The sequence below is a fragment of the Gossypium raimondii genome, chromosome 9 (assembly GCF_025698545.1).
Source record: "Gossypium raimondii isolate GPD5lz chromosome 9, ASM2569854v1, whole genome shotgun sequence".
Taxonomy (NCBI): Eukaryota; Viridiplantae; Streptophyta; class Magnoliopsida; order Malvales; family Malvaceae; genus Gossypium; species Gossypium raimondii.
In genome coordinates, this window is record NC_068573.1 from 32,028,082 (window position 1) to 32,046,793 (window position 18,712).

The 18,712-nt window shown below is 35.8% G+C and overlaps 3 protein-coding genes across 6 annotated transcripts; all 3 read right to left on the reverse strand.

The window, feature by feature from the left end:
- Positions 1 to 1,206: 1,206 nt before the first annotated feature.
- On the reverse strand, positions 1,207 to 5,985 carry LOC105799031 (alpha,alpha-trehalose-phosphate synthase [UDP-forming] 1). The gene is made up of 10 exons (XM_052620991.1): positions 5,732 to 5,985; positions 4,877 to 4,983; positions 4,621 to 4,722; positions 4,348 to 4,498; positions 3,847 to 3,935; positions 2,760 to 2,842; positions 2,504 to 2,658; positions 2,103 to 2,220; positions 1,803 to 1,955; positions 1,207 to 1,689 (listed from the first exon to the last, which is right to left on the reverse strand). Exons 6-10 carry the CDS (start codon positions 2,808 to 2,810, stop codon positions 1,522 to 1,524), a joined length of 645 nt encoding a protein of 214 aa, XP_052476951.1. The 5' UTR covers positions 2,811 to 2,842; positions 3,847 to 3,935; positions 4,348 to 4,498; positions 4,621 to 4,722; positions 4,877 to 4,983; positions 5,732 to 5,985; the 3' UTR covers positions 1,207 to 1,521.
- On the reverse strand, positions 5,985 to 10,872 carry LOC128031878 (pentatricopeptide repeat-containing protein At5g46460, mitochondrial). 2 transcript variants are annotated; one of them, XM_052620989.1, is made up of 2 exons: positions 7,593 to 10,872; positions 5,985 to 6,113 (listed from the first exon to the last, which is right to left on the reverse strand). In XM_052620989.1, the coding sequence occupies exon 1, from the start codon at positions 9,944 to 9,946 to the stop codon at positions 7,823 to 7,825; it is 2,124 nt and encodes a 707-aa protein (XP_052476949.1). In that variant the 5' UTR covers positions 9,947 to 10,872; the 3' UTR covers positions 5,985 to 6,113; positions 7,593 to 7,822. The 2 variants fall into 2 exon arrangements, with proteins under 2 accessions (XP_052476949.1, XP_052476948.1); XM_052620988.1 differs by lacking the exon at positions 5,985 to 6,113 and adding an exon at positions 6,120 to 6,322.
- Positions 10,873 to 10,969: 97 nt separating this feature from the next.
- On the reverse strand, positions 10,970 to 18,113 carry LOC105799030 (alpha,alpha-trehalose-phosphate synthase [UDP-forming] 1). 3 transcript variants are annotated; one of them, XM_012629352.2, is made up of 18 exons: positions 17,795 to 18,113; positions 17,293 to 17,689; positions 17,100 to 17,197; positions 16,594 to 16,991; positions 15,858 to 15,972; positions 15,625 to 15,726; positions 15,314 to 15,464; positions 14,835 to 14,923; positions 13,617 to 13,665; positions 13,409 to 13,509; positions 13,133 to 13,320; positions 12,877 to 12,994; positions 12,553 to 12,729; positions 12,352 to 12,474; positions 12,185 to 12,272; positions 11,972 to 12,078; positions 11,779 to 11,877; positions 10,970 to 11,565 (listed from the first exon to the last, which is right to left on the reverse strand). In XM_012629352.2, exons 1-18 carry the CDS (start codon positions 17,843 to 17,845, stop codon positions 11,206 to 11,208), a joined length of 2,811 nt encoding a protein of 936 aa, XP_012484806.1. In that variant the 5' UTR covers positions 17,846 to 18,113; the 3' UTR covers positions 10,970 to 11,205. The 3 variants fall into 3 exon arrangements, with proteins under 3 accessions (XP_012484806.1, XP_012484805.1, XP_012484804.1); XM_012629351.2 differs by having other exon boundaries at positions 11,948 to 12,078; positions 16,594 to 16,982; positions 17,795 to 18,112; XM_012629350.2 differs by having other exon boundaries at positions 11,948 to 12,078; positions 17,795 to 18,112.
- Positions 18,114 to 18,712: the final 599 nt, after the last annotated feature.

Below are 18,712 nucleotides of genomic sequence, written 5' to 3' on the forward strand. Positions count from 1 at the left end.
GAAGACTGAAAAAGACAAACTACTTGGGTATTCAGATAGTGATTAGGCTAGGTCTACTGAAGACATGAAAAGTACCTTAGGTTATTTCTTTACTCTAGGATTGAGCATGTTTTGTTGGAGCTCGAAGAAGTAAGAAAGCATGGCGCGACTAAGCTACTTTGAAGTTTGAGTATGTTGCGGAAATAACGATTGTGAATCAAGCTATTTGGTTAAGGAAACTGCTGGATGATTTGAATTTAAAATAAGAAGAAGCAACAGAGATTAAATGTGATAATTAATCCGCTGTTGCAATTGCAAAAAAATCCAGTGTTCTATGGAAGAGCAAAACACTTCAAAATCAAGTATCACTTTGTGAGAGAAGTGGAACAAACCAAGGAAGTAACCTTGGTTCACTACAGTTCACAAGATCAACTAGCTGACATTCTAACAAAACCCTTGAGAAAATGAAGTTTGAAAAGCTATGTAATGATATTGGGGTTCGCAACAACATGGAGGTCAAGGAGGAGTGTTGCGAAGTGACCATCCATGCGTTGGCAAACCCTAATTGCAAGACTGTGAGCTCCCCAAAATCTGCGAGTTCTTCAAATGTGCGAGATCACCAAGATTGCGAGCTCATCCAAACATGCGAGGTCACTAAAGGTGTGAGCTCTGTTAGACAAACCCACACATGCGAGCTCCTTACTCTGCAAGTTGCCAACTTGCACTAAAACAGTGATGATTTTTGATAAGACGTTCTGGGTGTTGATTAGACTGAAATCAACCAATGAGGAAGCAAGTTGTGTGAATCAACTTACAAGATTAAGCCGAGTTGTATTATTATTATTATTATTATTATTATTATTTTATTATTATTATTATTAGCTTATTTAAGCTCACTTGTTCTTATAAACATTGTATCGATTTTTTCTTAAATGAAACACATTGATCACAAGCTGACCTTTCTCCATTCTTTTTAAATTTTTTTTTGCCTCAGTTTCAATCCTTTCTTCATCAAAAATCCAGCAGAAACTGTAGTGAAAGATTGAGATTCTGAAAAGGGTAGTTTGATTGTTTGGACTTTTGAAAAATGGGCGTCAAATTTCAACATTACTTTTGTGCATAAGAACTGTCACTAAAAATGGAAGAACAAAGCAACCAATCGATTTTGACTCAATAAAATTCATGCAAGCATTTTAATTAAATTAAATTCAATTTAAACTCCAATGATTGAATGAATAAATTCAAGCACTCTTAATTTTTAAATTTTTATATTAATTTTTTTTAATTCAAAGCACAAATATCGAACATAAAACCACACAAAAAATCAAATTCAAATATAAGAAATCGAATAAACTCGAACTATGGAATAGCTCTTGTTCCCTTGTATAGCCGACACCGAACGTTGTTTCTTAAGGTGAGCTGCCCCTGATCTGACAATGGATGTCCCGACTGGTGCTGGTACTTAGGGTGTTAACAAAGTCTGGACTGAAACCTCCTGCAACGACATTTGATCAGCCACCGTTGATTGAAACACAGCTGCGACTAGGAATAGCTCTTGTTCCCTTCTACAGTCAACATCGAATGTTGTCTCTTAAGGTGAGCTGCAATCGATCCGGCAGCAGATGTCCCAACTGAAGTTGGTTCTTGGGGTGATACTGAAGCTGGGACTTCTGAAGGATATTTCAGCTCAAAAAAATGTATGCCTTCATCCTGAACCAATTGCAGAACATCATTTAGTTTCAGTTTGTCATATTTAAGTATCAATCTGGGCATGTTCGAAGTTATTTAATCATAACCAATTTTTCTTTAGTTTGAGGATAAACCCTATAACACATTCGTTTTCCGAACTCATATTTCCTCTTACAGCACATAATTGATTGGTTCTCGTAAATCCGAATGTAACTTTGGCTCCAATTAATTTGACTGCCCTTCCTCCCAAGGGTATCCAGTGGTTCAGATAAAGTTGCATTAAATCCCTATAACATAGCAGGGTGATTACAAAAATGAAAATGCACGCTAGGAGCAGTTTTTCTCTTCTCCTATAATATTCGGAGATAGAGAGCAAGAGAAGCAGGGCCTTTTCAACATTGTCAAATAAAGAACCACTACAAAAGTTAGCATACCAGTATGTGCAATTGATTATTCAAACGTGTGTAACGATCAACCGCAACTTCAATCAGGAGTGATGGTTGAATTCGTCTTGTCCTCGATTGAGCTTCAACAATGGTTTCATTAAGTTCACTACAAAGGGAAAGCTTCAGGGTTTACCATAAAATTGAAACAAGAGATAGGCATAAAAAAGGGGAAACCACGCAATCTTTCTCCAATTTGACAACTTAAATTCCAAGATTTCGAAAAGAAAAGTTTTGGTGTTCCATTTTTCTAATTAAGAAAAGAAAAAAACAAAGGGAAAGGGTTGCTAGAAAGGTCTTATTTCTATCTTTCTCTAACATTATAAGCACCAGTCTCTCCATCCCTCGAGTTTTCATAAAAGAGAATATAAGTACTAAGCTATGACCACCACCTTACAAACGATGTGGCCCATTCTTGAGATGTATGTGAAGTCACATGCATGAAGTTATGGCGGTGACGCTTTTCTCTTTCATCAGCAACTCCAGTGACATTCCACGGATTAACCAGAATAGCTCCAGCACCAAGAGACTGAGCAGCCCCAGCAAACTGGAAAATATGCAGAGACGTTCTTATGAAAATTTAAGCTTTAGGGTTTACACATCCGGAAAAAGCCCTAAACATATGTATAAACCAAATCAGATAGCTACATCTTTGTTGGATGCTTGGCAAGCAACAAACTCATAGCTGGCGAGGTTCATTCCATCCCTCAAAGATGTCACAAGAGCTACATCTGCATAATTTGTTAATTGCCAAAAGTTCAGACATGCCTAAAATCAAGTTATCATTTCAAACAAAAATAGTGATTTCAATCGGTGTTAATAACACAAAAGTCAGCACTGGTAACAGCATATAGTGTGCATAAGGTGTGAAAATCAAGCGAGTGATCCTGCAAATCAGTAAGGAAAATGCTATAGAACTCGAGACATGCTAAAAGTTGTAGAAAGGGCCACAATGTTTTTTATATTCAGCAGCTTAGAAGATTGAGTTAAGCAAAGTAATGTTTGGAACTTCTTCTTCTGTCAATTATGCAACAAAATCAACTCAATAACATACCACAGAAAGTTAAACTGCAAATTAATGTGTTACAGAAGTATGGAGTTTTCAATGATTTAAATCTTAACCAGATATTAAATTTCAGAAATTCATTTGGGACATAAAAAACTCATAAGCATGACTGTTCAACACACAAAATGTGAAGTTATATCTTAGTAAGCTAAAATCTTGCTAAGAATGTTTAGACTCATGGGAAATTTCTACTTAAATTAGATGGTCTACTGGCATGCCTTACTGGCATGGAAAAGTGCCTGTATAAGAAAACGAAAGGTTTTCCTTGTCCTTTGAAAAGGAAAATGTTATGTGAGCTGTGAAATGCCTTCTAGCTAGGTCATTGTTGATTAATCATATTCTTTGTATTGCATTTATTCACCTATATATGCATCAACATTGAAAAACACACAAACTGTCTATGCACGTGCATACCCTCTCATAAATAATACTTTGACAATCATAACCTAAGAACCTATATCTGTACTGTAAACTGTCTTATTCATTGTTTCACCTAGAATTTCAGAAAAGCAACTAAATGTTGAAGTAAATAATATGAAGCTTTGATTATTTTTTGGGGGAAAAAAACCAGGGGGGGGGGGGCAGCATCTTTCGAACCAAGCAGTAACCTTTAGTTCACTCTTTTATCATATATAGTGATGGATAAAAGGTAATAAGGTATAGACAAACCAGATGATGTATTGGTGCATCAGTAAGGGTACCAAATCTTCCATTAATGCGTCCAACAATCTCATGGACTTGGCTTGTAAGCTCTTTATCTATGATATCAAGAAAGTAAACATGTAAGGTTTGAGGAGTCAGTACAAGGGGAGGGTTGAAATAGCCTTGAGAAAACCACAAATTATCAGAAAACAAAATGAAATGAGACAATATTATGGTAAAAAAGCAAGAAATAACTCATGGAAATCAGATTCACTATTAAAAAGTGTCTGCTGAAGATAAAGATAGCACTGCATGTTCCATTTAAATAATAGATGCAACAATTGATAGTCAAAAAAGTCAGTATGGCATAATAAGAAGGAAAATCAACACAAGAGTACTGCATCTTGAGATGCTAGAGTATTAGTATGATAATGTTAATCAGTTTAATCCCATGGCAGTTCTCATTGCAAAAGTTAACACAATCTTTCAGGTAACCAGAAAGAAGAAGAAAAGTGTTTCTGAACATACACTTGGGAACATCTGTCCTGGTAGGGACAGCAATTTTCAGGAGAACCACCTTATCACCCGAATCAGGATTTTACTTGAGAAACTTTTCAAATGCCAAAATCTTTTGTGGTATTCCCTCGATCATATCAAGCTGATCAACGCCCAACATTACCTTACCATTATTAAACATGAACCGATAAGCAACTCAAAAACAGCTCGAAAGTAGCTTCCCTTAAATCAAACTACACAAACATAACTGATACCAATTAAGGGAGAAAAGAATTCAATTCCTACCTTTAGACCCGCAAACCTCTCTTTCAGTTCTTCCATGAGATTTTGTACTCGAGGGAGTTCAAGAGCTCAAATGAAATTATCAGGATCAATCCCTACTGGAAACTGTAATTTCAAGATCCCAAGCAACAAAAAGAGTAGATGTGATAAGGAATGAATGTATTTAAAATGCTAAAAGGTCCATGCAAAACAACAAATTAAATTGGCAATTTAAAGATTCTTCGATGGAAAAAGATGAAAGAGATCAGCTATGACATACTACAGCTACGCAAGTCAACTTTCCTCAATCCTCTACTCCTTCGAGGGCACCCGAGAATACGAGTACAAGCACAAACAAAATGCCTTGCATAGTCATATACATGGAAGCTGGAACATCAACAAACCAGAAATTAAAACGATGCCACGGTAATGGCCTTGAGAACTATAACATAATATGATTTTGACAGAAAGAAACAACATGCTCAAAGTGATACAAGAGTGCATTAAAACTGACATTGCAGTTTTGCAGCAGTTCAAACAAAAAATTCATGATGTTGCACAACTCACAAGCATGTCGAAACAAGATTGTTTGAATCAGTTCTCATTTCACAATTAAGTGCTTTGCAATCTAACGTAGGGAGATTTCAGTATATCCATAACCATTGAATTGAATCAACCAATCAAATCAAGAATCAGCATAATCACTCCCCAATCCAGACAGCATTTTTTCTTTTAGGTATCGGACTAACATAAAAGAATATAAATGGCCAACGGTTTATTGCAAGTGTTCAGGCGGAATGACTACAACAGTTTGTATCACATTGGGTACAAGGCAGTAGAATGATAGAAAATTGAAAGGTTATCATATAGCAGCAAGAAGACATGTAATTTGATGTTAGCTGTCGTTCTGCTCTTAGTGATAAAACCTGAGGAATGTTTAAGCTCCCTACAGAGTCGAATCCAAAGTGCATTTTTAATACTATATTCGGTGGAAATTTAAATACCTTCATCCAACATGCAAACTAAGCTCAATTCATATATCCAAGCAACCTACTAATACATAAACATTGAAAGAAAGACGAGAAAATTGACTCTGCATTCCAATAAAACAATGCCTGAAGTAAAATGAACTTACCCTACTAAATCAGCAGCAGACCTCAGCAGCTCCAATCGAGATGGCAGTGTCCGATGGATTTCAGAAGAAGGAAATGGGTATGCAGAAACCAACCGACTTTCATTTTACTGTTCCATTCTTTTAGGTATTTTGGAAGAAACATTAGGTGGTAATCATGGCACCAAACCACATCCCCTTCCTCGTAGTGCTCGTTAACCACATCGGCAAACAACTTGTTCACTTTCTTATAAGCATCGAACTGAGATTGGAAGCTTCAAGTAGTTGCAAGGCAGTTGTCTTGCAGAAGTCTGAGATAGTGAAACAATGGCCACAACATGTTGTTACAGGATCCATTATAATATTGATGGACAATTTCTTCATCAAGAAACACCGGTATGCACCTCTGCATTAATTTAAGCACAAAATTAAACATATAATCCTATTAACTTTTCCAAGATTATGGAATTGCATTTCTTTAACAACAGTTAAGATCTTCAGTCTTTTCTAGTCTGAACTTTTCAGCTAAAGCTTCAGTTAATGCCTTTCGTCCAATTTCATCAGGACCACTTACGCCAGCCAAACCAATTCATCTGGTCTCAAATTCCTTCACACCTTCATAACAAAATTAAAAACATTGCAAACAGTATAAAAACAACTGGAAAGGAAAAAAGAATCAATAAAGAATTGAAGTGATCAGTTTACCAAGAAGTGCACTAACCGTTACAGGGTAAATCAGTACAATTTAAACGTTAGCATTTTAGTGTTCGAGGCCATTAATCTTCATTTTTCTTTTCATATGGTTGTTATTTGGTTGGTTATGGCCGCCATTGCTATTCTGTTAGGATACTTTGTTGATTCTGTTATTTTGTTAGTTATTTTGGCTGATTTGGTTACCAGGGATATATATATGTTGTTAGCCATGCGATTTCCCCTATATTTTCTCCTCTCGCAATGTTTTCTTAAATTTTCTATCCTTCATCTGCAGAATTCTACTTCTCTTTATTATTATTTTTTATCTTTGCAAAACTTCATCCTTCATCAGCCAGCACTAGTTTCAAGTTGCCAAGAATCTTGGATGAAATTATTTTTGAATATGAGAAGGGAATTGAGAGGGAGGAATCAAGCAAATTGGCAAAAAGGATTTGGATATTTGGGAGGGCTTAAATGCTGTGTGGGCTAAAATACAAAAGAATTCAAAATAAAAAGAATACCTATTGCCATGTACAAAATAATCGCGCGCGCGCGCGCGTGTGTGTATATAAAGATTCATCACTCTGACAGATTTAGTTTTCCATACCGCCATTGAAAAAGGGCCAAATGCAACAGAACTTTTCCTATCTCTTTTTAGGCCATGCAGTAGCCACCACAATTTTGCTTATTACTATTATTGTTGTTATTATTATTATTACTAAATAATCTGCTTTGAAGAAGAACATCTAGACATATAAATTGCTAATATTAATTTAATTTGAAATCTGTTGTTTTAGGGTTACAATTTTGTTTGTCTCAGCGGATTACCATTACAATTAGAATCTCAACCCAGTTTTTGTTTGTATTAGCCAATTAACATAACATTTGTAGTTTTCTGAAAGGAGAGTAAATAATTGAAGCTTGATTAGCAATGTGAATGGAAAATTAGTATTGATTTACAAATCATAGCAATGGAAGAATCAAGGCCACAACCTATGCTATCAGAAGAAGTAAAATATGATCATATTTTCATATCCAAGATTAACATAGCTTAACCTAAGAATTCATATATCAATTCATTTAAATTAACATCCCTTTACTCCTAAATAGCATGCTTGACTTTCTAGTCAGTACAAAGAAGTGAAGTTTAATATGGATGATATCACAGATTTATGCTAATAGAGAGACTGACCAGTTTTGCCCCTTACTGCTGCAACCTTTTGCCCCTCTTTTGTGACCCAAACCTTCAATTCCTTGCACTTCTAGCCCTTCACACTCCAGTTCTTTCTACATGGATTTTTAGCTTGATTTACTTCTTTGTAGACTGAAAGGTAAATCCAAGGGGGTTGGAAATGAAAAGAAAACAGCTTTAACTTCAGTGAACGATCAAAATGTTATTAGCAAGGCAACCCTTGTAATTTGCTACCAATAATCCCCACAAGAGCACATCCCATTTCGGAAGTGATGAAAGCGTGTAGAATCTCTTACAATGATTTCACGCCCAACGATCTTAGCTATGAGCTTAATGGCACTGTGACAATCGCCACATGCACGAAGATTCTTCATCACTGTTATTGTGCTGCCCTCTGCGGTAGTCACCAATCCGAATGCAACAGCAAGCCTCTCACTGTGATACAACAACATCTCTTTCTTCTGCTCATCCTCCACATCATGCAGGGCAAAACTCTCATCTGGAACATACCCAAACTCCTTCAACTTCCCTCCCAACCAGTCCAGCTTTTGATATATTTTTTCACTAAGAGGGTGAGATCTATCTGCACAAACAAACTCATGTCGCACTCCCCTCAAAGTAACCCAGCTGCAACCTAGTTGTTTCACGATCCCTGCTTGTTTCATCCTTACTCTCATTCTTGAGACATCACTCCATTTACCGGCAGAAGCATATATATTTGACAACAAAACATAAGCAGCACTGCAATTCGGTTCAAGATCAAGGATCGATTTTGCAGCCCTTTCAGCCACTCCTAAGTTAGAATGCATCCTACAAGCACTAAGCAAAGCTAGCCATACTATAGAATTCGGTTTTACCTTCATATTTTTAATTAGCTCCTCTGCTTCTTCCAATTTACCACATCTACTCAGGACATCAACCATACAAACATAGTGCTGAAGCTTTATTGCAGTGGATTTATATCGACTAATATACTCGAAAAAGCATCTAGCTTTTTGCAACATCCCAGAATGGCTGCAAGCAGAAAGCAACCCCGTGAATGAAATCTCATCCGGATCAACTTCATCACGTATCATCCGGCTAAAGAGTGTGAGAACCAACTTACCTTGACCATGCTTTGCAGATCCAACAATAATGGAGTTCCACGAGACGACATTTTTCTCACCAATATTACTAAATGCAGCTACAGCATCATTAATACTCCCACATACAGTATACAGTACAATTAGAGAATTACCAACAAATACATCAGAGCCCAGACCTAGCTTGACAGACACGGCATGGATCTCTTTACCCTTGTCTAGAGCCTCTAATCCACTGCACGAATTCAAAGCACTAGTGAAAGATGATTGATTTGGGAGGACAGCCATTCGTATCATGTCTCCAAAAACCATCAATGCAGATTCATGCTTATGGTTCAAGCCATAACCAGTCAAGAGAGCTGTCCATATTACCACATTCCCATGCAGTTTCTCATTGAAAACCTTGCAAGCATTTTCCATTTGCTTGCAGTTTGCATAAAAAGTTAAAAGCGAAGTACATATAAATTCATCAAAAGAAAACCCCAATTTAACTACTTGGCAATGAGTTTGAACACCCAAATGCAAAGCCATGACATTTGCACAAGCTCTCAACACGCAAGAAACCGTGTTTGAACTCAGCTTAACACCAAAACCCACCATCTTTTTATAAAAAATTAAAGCTTCATCATTTCTTCCATTATAATCCAACCCATCAATCATTGAAGTCCATGAAATTACATTCCTAGATGGCATCTTTCTAAACAAATTAACCGCCTCATCAACTCTACCAGACTTCAAATACCCATAAATCATTGAATTCCACGCCGCAACATCCTTCACAGGCATCTCAAAAAACAACCTCTCAGCCACCTGGATTTTCCCAAACTGCAAATACCCATTTACCATTGTCGTCCAAGAAACAACATTCCGTCCAGGCATTTCATCGAAAAGCTTCTTGGCCGTAATTAAATCCCCGCCATTCAAACACCCTTTAATCATTGAATTCCACGAAACGGTATCTCTCACCGGCATTTTCTCGAACAGTTGAATTGCATCGTCAAGCCGATGATTCAACGCATACCCGTCGATCATCATGGTGTATAAATGCACCCCAGGGTATGGGATTTTGTTTAAAACCTCACGAGCTTCATCCAATCTTCGGTTCTTTAGGTGATCGGAGAGTAAAAATTTATATTTGGGGGAATGAGAATTTGCATTACAAGAAATTGTAGTGAAAGATTCCGAAGGAAGATTGAGATACTGAAAAAGGGTATTTGATTGTTTGGGTTTTTGAATAAAAGCGCGCGAGATTTTGACAGTACTTCTGTTCATAAGAACTGTCACTAAAACCGAAGAACAAAGCAAACAATTTTCAAAGAGTACTCAGCAATGGGAGAGAGCAATTATAAATAAAAATTAATTCCATTCCATTCCGTTCGATTATTTTTAAAAATTCAAGCAAGTATTTTAATATTGGTTAAAATTTGCTATTAGCCCCTATACTTTGACAAATTTTGAGATTTAGTCCATATTTAAAAAAAAGTTAAAAATAGTCTTATTTTTTTATTTAAAAATCTCAATTCAATTATTAAAATAGTGGATAATATATGGATAATACACATTCCAATTGACCGAGCCTAATTCTATTCTAATTGTTTTGTTCCAAAGCAAAGATATCCACTAGGTGATTCGCCCTATTTAGGTATTCATGATCGAGAAGATCTGAATTCTCTTTCGGATAGATCCTGAAAGGAGAAGAAAAGCTAGAATGCCGCTAGGCATCTATTATTGAATTCACCCAACCCGATAGTACCCATTTTTAGAATGTCCAATGCCAAAGTCATGAAATGGGTAAGTTGTCAATGCTTAAAACAAACTATGTAATGTACTTTATCTACTGGGTTATAGGGGCATTTTACGAGAGGTTTATATTGTATCAATTTACCTTTGTGTGCGTGATTCCTATTGAAGCATATAATTGTGTTATAGGATTGAAAAAAAATGTTAACTTGACAAATTTTGACAAAAACTACTGGCAATAATAATTATTGAACTAAGATTTTTAAATTGAAAAATTAAGAGGATTTAATTTTTAAAGTACAGAGACCAATTCTCAAATTCTATACAAGTTCAGGGACTAACAGCAGAATTTAACCTTTAATATTTATTATAATGGCTAGTGAATTTAATTGAGCATTCTTAATTTTAAGCATACATATTGCTTCTAAAAATAAAAAAGAATTTCAATTCAAGTAAAATTTAAATATTTAAATTCAACTTTTACATATAAACAAATTTAATTGAGTGTTATGGAATCAAATTCAAAGTTTTAATTGGCTATTATATATGTATATATTATTGCAAAAGAATAAAATTTTATTATGAAAAAAAGGAAATTTATTATTTTCAAAAAGAACTTTTACTACTAAATATATAAAACTAATCTTTGAACTTTGCTACGTCTAATGTAAAATCCATCTAGGTATATATCCCATGATATACTGTAGATGACCGATAAGAACTACTATGTCTGCAATAACAATAAATATGATACGATCGAAGAATATGCTTTAAATCTCGGGATTTTACCATCAACGATGATCTGCTAGTTCTCTCAAGAGTGTCACAACTTCATCAGATGATTGAAGGCGGTAGCGCGAGTTTGATCTTTTCCTTGCAACGGAGCAAGAAAAGTAGTCGTTGGCCTGAAGATCAAGCACTGAAGAACCCTCTTGAAGCGATATTCGATCGGTCACCATCGAGTGCAGCGTATCTCCATCTATGGCATAGCTCTTGTTCTGTTCTACAGCCGACATAGAATTTTGTTTCATAAGGAGAGCTGCCCTCGACCCAACGATGGATGTCCTAACTTGTGTTGGTACTTGGGGTCTTACCGAAGCCGGGACTTCTGAGGGAAGCTCTGGCTCGAAAAATGTATAAATGTCTTCATCCTGAACCAATTGCAGATCATCATTTAGTTTCAGTTTTCGAAGTTTATCAATCAATGCAACCAATTTTTCACTAGTTTGAGGCTAAATCCTATCCCGCATTGGTTTTTCATTACATGATCTTATCGAGAGTTGGTTCTCTAAGTTCATATTCCTTTATATAGGAAAACTTTGGAAGAAAGGAAAACAGCTAAAAGTCGGTGATCGAAAACGCACCTTAGTGAGAAAGTGACCGATACATAGGACGTAATCAATAGGTTCTTTCATGCCTTTGTTATGAACTATTTCTCCGAGGATTCGATCGATTGCGGCACCCTATATATACATTAAAGCATGAAATGAGATAACTTGTGATCCAAGAGTGAATAATACCACTAAAGCATACCTTTGTAACAGCGACTGATCTAACCTCAACAGACCGTCTACCTTGGACAACATCGAGAGATGCGTTAGAGATCGGACCAGTCCAAAGATGCTGCAACAGATCTCTCGCTTGGAGTCTTCCAAACTCGACATCTAGACATTTTTTTCATTAAGTTGTTCAGAAGAAAATTTAATAAACGCAAGAAACCAACATAAAATCAAGTGATTATCTGTGCTAAAAAGAGGCTCAGATGAGGACCTGAATATTTATAGTTCCATATGAGTGAAGTCTCTCGGACCTCGAACTGAGATCGAGGAGTTCTATCGGTAAAATATTCAAATACATTCTGAAATCAGAGTAAGCATCAGAAAGTCTAGACACAACTTCATACATATTAAGAGCTTTATTGAGCTAATGTTAAGTACCTTAACACTATCCACCCATTCCATACTTAAGTTTTCAGGCATTGTCGTCATCCAATCTCCTGTTGTAACTCGTAAAAACATCCCATTTTCGGCTGCCAACCACAAGTTGTAATCACTGAAGTTCTGCATTGCAAATTACGAGTTCAGAGATTTCATTTTAAAGAAAAAAAATGCAACAAGTCAAAACTAAGGATTTAATACATCATCCAGGACATTTCTAGCGCTTCCACTGAGGACAAGAACTGTTGTCTTCGGATCATCACAAAGTTTTCTCAAAGGTTCTCGTAAATCTGGACGTAACTTGGGCTCCCATTCATTAATTTGACTGTCCTTCCTTCCAAGGGTATCCACTGGTTCAGTTAAAGTTGCATTAAATCCCTGTAACATGGAAGAGAGATTATGAAAATGAAAATTAGAAGTGGTTTTTCTCTTTTCCTATAATGTTTGGAGATACAAAGCAAGAGAAGCAGGGCCCCTTTCAACATTGTCAAATAAAGAAAGATGAGACTACAAAAATTAGCATACCAATATGAGCAAACGGTTATTCAAACATGAATAGCGATCAACCGCAACTTCAATTGGGAGTGGTGGGGGAATTTGTCTTGTCCTCAGTTGAGCTTCAACAATGGTAACATTAAGTTCACTGCACAAACAAAGCTTCAGAGTTTACCATAAAACTGAAAGGTCTTATTTCAATCTTCATCTCACATTATAAGCACCAATAACTCCCTCCCTCAAGTTCTCATCAAAGAAAATATGAGCACTAAGCTATGATCACCACCTTACAAAAGTTGCAGCCCATTCTTGAGCTGTATGTGAAATCACATGCTTGAAGTTATGGTGGTGTCGTTTTTCTCTTTCATCAGCTGGCATATTCAAAGCATAACCAATAGAAGAAGCAACTTCAGTGACATTCCATGGATTAACCAAAATGGCTCCGGCACCAAGAGACTGAGCAGCCCCAGCAAACTAGAATATATGCAGGGACGTTCTTAAGAAAATTACACACATCCGGCAAAGCCCTTACATATGTATAATCCAAATCCAATCTAAGTACCTCGCTTAGTATAAGGACCCCTTTCTTGGACTCTTGGCAGGCAACGTACTCATAGCTGACGAGGTTCATTCCATCCCTCAAAGATGTCACAAGAGCTACATCTGCATGATTTGTTAATTGCCAAAAGTTCAGACATGAATAAAAATCAAGTTATCATTTCAAACAAAAACAGTGATTCCAATTGGTATTAAAGCACAAAGGTCGGTACCTGTAACAGCGTACAGTGCACATAATTCATGAAAATCAAGAGAACGATCCTGCAAAACAGTAAGTAAAAAACTTTAGAAATTGAGGCATATTAGAGTTATATAGTAAAGGGTGCAAATGTTTCATATTCAATGGTTACAAGAATGGAGTTTGTTTAAGTTTAGTACTCCTCCTTTAGGTCTGTCTTGGCAACAAAATCTACAGTATTCACAAGTTCATGTAGTGTATTCAATGATATAACCTGATAAAATTTCACATTCATTTGACACATACTAAAGTCATATGCATATCTTCCCAACACATATTTTCAATTCAATATTTATTGGAGTATTCTAAAATCTTCCCAAGACCGTATAGCCTCACGGTTCTACTTGATTAAACAAGCATCCAGTATGCCGTACTGGCATGAAACAGTGCTCATATAAGCAAACAAAGGCTTTACTTATCCTTTAAAAAGGAATATGCCATATGAATTTTGAAGGCAAAAGTACAATGGAGGCCCCTGTACTAGGAGTCAGATTGTATTTTGCCCCCTCTACTAAAAAAATGGGCAAATTAGTCCTACTTTAGATCAAAGAGCAGAATGGTCATTTTTGTTAAAAATTTCATCCACTTATACTATTAAAATCTGACGTAGCTAATGGAATAAGTAAACAATAACACATGGCGTACCACATGTACCTCCGTAAGGTACAAGGACCAATTTTTAACCATAAAAGTGGATGAAATTTTTAACAGAAAGATCAATTTACTCTTTGATCTAAAATACAGGAGACAAAATGCAATCCGACTCCTAGTACAGGGGCCTTCATGGTACTTTTACCAAATTTTGAATTGCGTTCTAGCTAGGTCATTGTTGATTAATCATATTCTTAAAATTGCATTTATTCACCTATATATGCAGCAATATTGAAACACACACACATTGCATGTGCATCCTTGCATAAGTTATAGTTTTACAAACACAAGCCAATGTCCTATATCTGTACCTTACACAATCTGTGATAATTTATCAATAAGAATTTTTAACCACTTCACACTTCAAATTTTCATAGTTTCCTCTAGAATTTCTGGAAAGTGACATATGTTGAAGAAAGTAAATAAGATTAAGCTTAGATCTCTTTCTTTTTTGGTCTGAATCTTTCCAATCCAGCAGTAACCTTTAGTTCATTCTTTAGTCATATCATATATGGAAACTGATAATAAGGTATAGACAAACCAGATGATGTATCGGTACAGCAGTAAGACTTCCAAATCTTCCATTAATGCGCCCCACAATCTCATGAACCTGGCTTGTAAGCTTTTGATCTATATCAAGAAAGTAAGACATGTAAGGTTTTGAGAATGGGGTAGAGGGAGAGGGGCAAAAATGGCCTAAGAAAGCCTTCGATTATCAGAAAGCTAAATTAAATGAGACGACATTCTGGTAAAAAATGCAATAACTGACTCATGCAAAATCGATTCATTATTAAAAAATATCTGCTGAATATAAGATTGGCACTGCATCTTCTATTTACATAATACATGCAACAGTCTATTGTTACAAAAGACAGCATGGCACAATAAGAGGGAAAATCAACATGAGAGTATCTTGAGATGCTAGTTAATCAATTTGCTGTGGTGGTTCTCATTGAAAAAGTAAGGCAATATTTCAGGTAACCAAAAGGGAAGAAGAAACATATATGCAGAGGAACATACACTCAGGAACATCGGTCCTGGTAGGGACAGCAATTTGAAGGAGAACCACCTTATTACACCAATTGGGATTCTCCTCGAGAAATTTTTCAAATGCCAAAATCTTCTGTGGTATTCCCTTGATCATATCAAGCCGATCAACGCCTAACATTACCTTTTAATTATTAAACATTAATTGTAAGTAACTCAAAAAACAGATTGAATGTTGCTTCCTTGAAACAAAAGATGAGACTTTAAAATGCCTAATGAATGTTACACAAACATAACTGATAACTAAGGGAGAAAAGCAAAGAATCCAATTGACCAATTCCTACCTTTCGACCTGCAAACCTCTGTTTCAGTACTTTCATGTGATCTTGTACCTCAGGGAGTTCAAGAGCTTTAATGAATCGTTCAGAATCAATCCCTACTGGAAACTGTTATTTCAAGATCCCGTCCAACAAAAATAGTAGATGTGATGAGGAATAAATGTTTTTAAATGCTAAAAGACCTATGCACTAGAAGTTTTTTAGATAATAAACAGAGAATGAGAACAACTAAGACATACTGCAGCAATGCGAGTCAGCTTTCCTTGATCCTCTACTCCTTCAGGTGTGCCCTCCAGCCCGAGAATACGAGTACAAGCACTAACAAAATGCCTTGCATAGTCGTATGTATGGAAGCTAGAAAATCAACAAACCAAAAATTGAAAATATTGCCACAGTAATGAACTTGAGAACTTTAACATGCACAGAGTAATACTGGAGTCTGTTAAAATCAACAATGCAGTTTTGCAGCAGTTCAAACAAAAAAATCTTGACATTGCTCAACTTACAAGCATGTCAAAACATTAAATTGAATCAACCTATCAAATCAAGAATCAGCATAATCACTCCAAAACGTGGAGTGCATTTTATCTGTTAGGTACCAGACTAGCATAAAAATCAAACTGGCCTACAGGTAACTGCCAGTGTTCAGGTAGAACGAATATAACAGTTTGTATCACATTGGTGGCAAGGAAATAGAATGGAAGACAATTGAAAGATTGGCAACCGGAAGACATGTGATTCAATGTCAGCTTTCATTAAGGGTGGTAATGAAACCTGAGGAATGTTTAAGCTCCATACAGAGTCAAACCCAAAGTACATTTCTAATACTAGGTTTAGTGGAAATTCAAATACGTTCATCCGGCATGCAATCTTAGCAAAATTCATATATCCAAGCAGCCTACCTTACATAAACACTGAATGAAAAACAAGATAACTGAATCTGCATAAACAATGCCAGAAGCAAACTGAACTTACCCTACTAAATCAGCAGCAAGAACAGACCTCAGCAGCTCCAACCGAGATGGCAGCATCCTATGGATTTCCGAAGAAGGAAATGGAGTATGAAGGAACCAACCGACTTTCATTTTACTGTTCCGTTCTTTTAGACATTTTGGGAGGAACATTAGGTGGTAATCATGGCACCAAACAACATCCCCTTCCTCATAATGTTCATTAACCACATCAGCAAACAACTGATTCGCTTTCTTATAAGCATCAAACTGAGATTGAAAGCTCCGAGTAGTCGCAAGGCGGTCTTCTTGTGGAAGTCCGATATAGTGGAACAGTGGCCACAATATGTTGTTACAATATCCATTATAATATTGATGAACAACTTCTTCATCAAGAAATACCGGTATGCACCTCTGCATTAACTAAAGCACAAAATTAAGCATATAAACCCTACTAAAATTTTTCCAAGATTATGGATTTGCATTTCTTTAACAACAATTATGAACTTCATTTTTCTTTTCTAATATGACCTTTTCATCTAAAGCTTTAGCTAATGCCTTTTGTCCAATTTCATCAGGGACATTCACACCAGCCCAACCAATCCATCTGGTATCAAATTCCTTCACACCTTCATAACAAAATTACAATAAACACTGCAAGCACCATACTGAAAACCAAAAAACCCGAAAAAAGAAAATTGAATTATTGAAGTGATGAGTTTACCAAGAAGTGCAGTGACTAAGCCACCAACACTCATCTCAAGTTGCCAAGAATCTTCCCCATGCCTAACTGCAGAGACTGGCAACCTATTAGCAACCACCAAAAGCCGTTGTTTCGAAGTTCGAAAATCCAGTCTTTCGCCATCATCATTCAAAGACCTTGATGCTGAAACAGTTTCTAAAAGTTCTTCATCGTTGAACCAACAAGTTGAAGTCTCAAGATCAGGTGAAAAACAATCTTGGGTTGATGATGGTAACTCAGCTTCACAATCATTCAAACACTTGGAGTACTTCCTCAACTCCCTCTCTCTAAGAAGCCTTTCCAATCTTGTTGGTGTAGCGGGGAGATTACTACAGTTATTATATAAGTTCCCTGGCATACCATTAGTTTGCAACAAAGCCTAAAAACGAAAAAGCAAGAAAAAAACAATGAGAAAATCAGAAACAGAAAAAAAAAAAAAGGAGTAAATTACAAAGGAAGAAAAAAAGGGTTCCTTTAAAATCACCAGATTGTTCTTGTTAGGCAAAATGCAGATCTCTTGGGATGAAATTGACATTGATTTTTTTTTTCGAGTAAGTGAAGCAAGTTGACAACAAATAACGCGGAATTTTTGGGAGGGCTTAAATGCCCGTGTGGGCTAAAATACAAGAGAATTCAAAGGGAAAAATTTTGAAAAATCTATCGCCAAAGAAGCAGATATATAAGGATTCATCATCTTCACAGATTTTGTTATCCATAAACCATTTCCGCCATTGGAAAAAGGCCAACTGCAATAGGCCTCTTTTTAGGCCATGCAGTAGCTACCGGGATTTTGCTTATAATTATTGCTATAATCATTATCATCATCAATAAGTAAATTTATTCTTAAATTAAGTCAAATTTTCTTTTATTTAAAAAAAAACATTTTAGATCCGGTTTTAAAACTAAAATACTATTTTTATAAAAATAAATAAATTAAATATTAAAATTAATAAATAAACTAAAAGAAACTTTTAGGCGATTCGAATCGAATATACCAAAGCAGTTGAGAATTGAGATATTTTATATATTATATTACGTTAAAAGCTGTTTCTTGGAACAGCGTGCCATCTTTTTACATTTATCTATTAAACCGAAGATTTGTATATTAATTACGCATTTAAAATTTTGACTTTTATTATAAGTATTTAACAAAATTTTTAAATATACGTGATTTACGCTTAATTTATGATAAAAATAATACAAAGTATTCGCAACTTTGTTATAACTCTATATTATTATTTAATCACTTTACGGAGCTGTTGTCACTTAAACTTGTTTATGAGTCGAGTTACCTAAATTTTAAGAGGATTTGGATAAAAATATTAGGCTCATTTAAAATATGGATCGAGCTTAGGCTTAAACTGTAACAGCTTGTTTTTTAATTGTGTTAGAAACAGTGGTT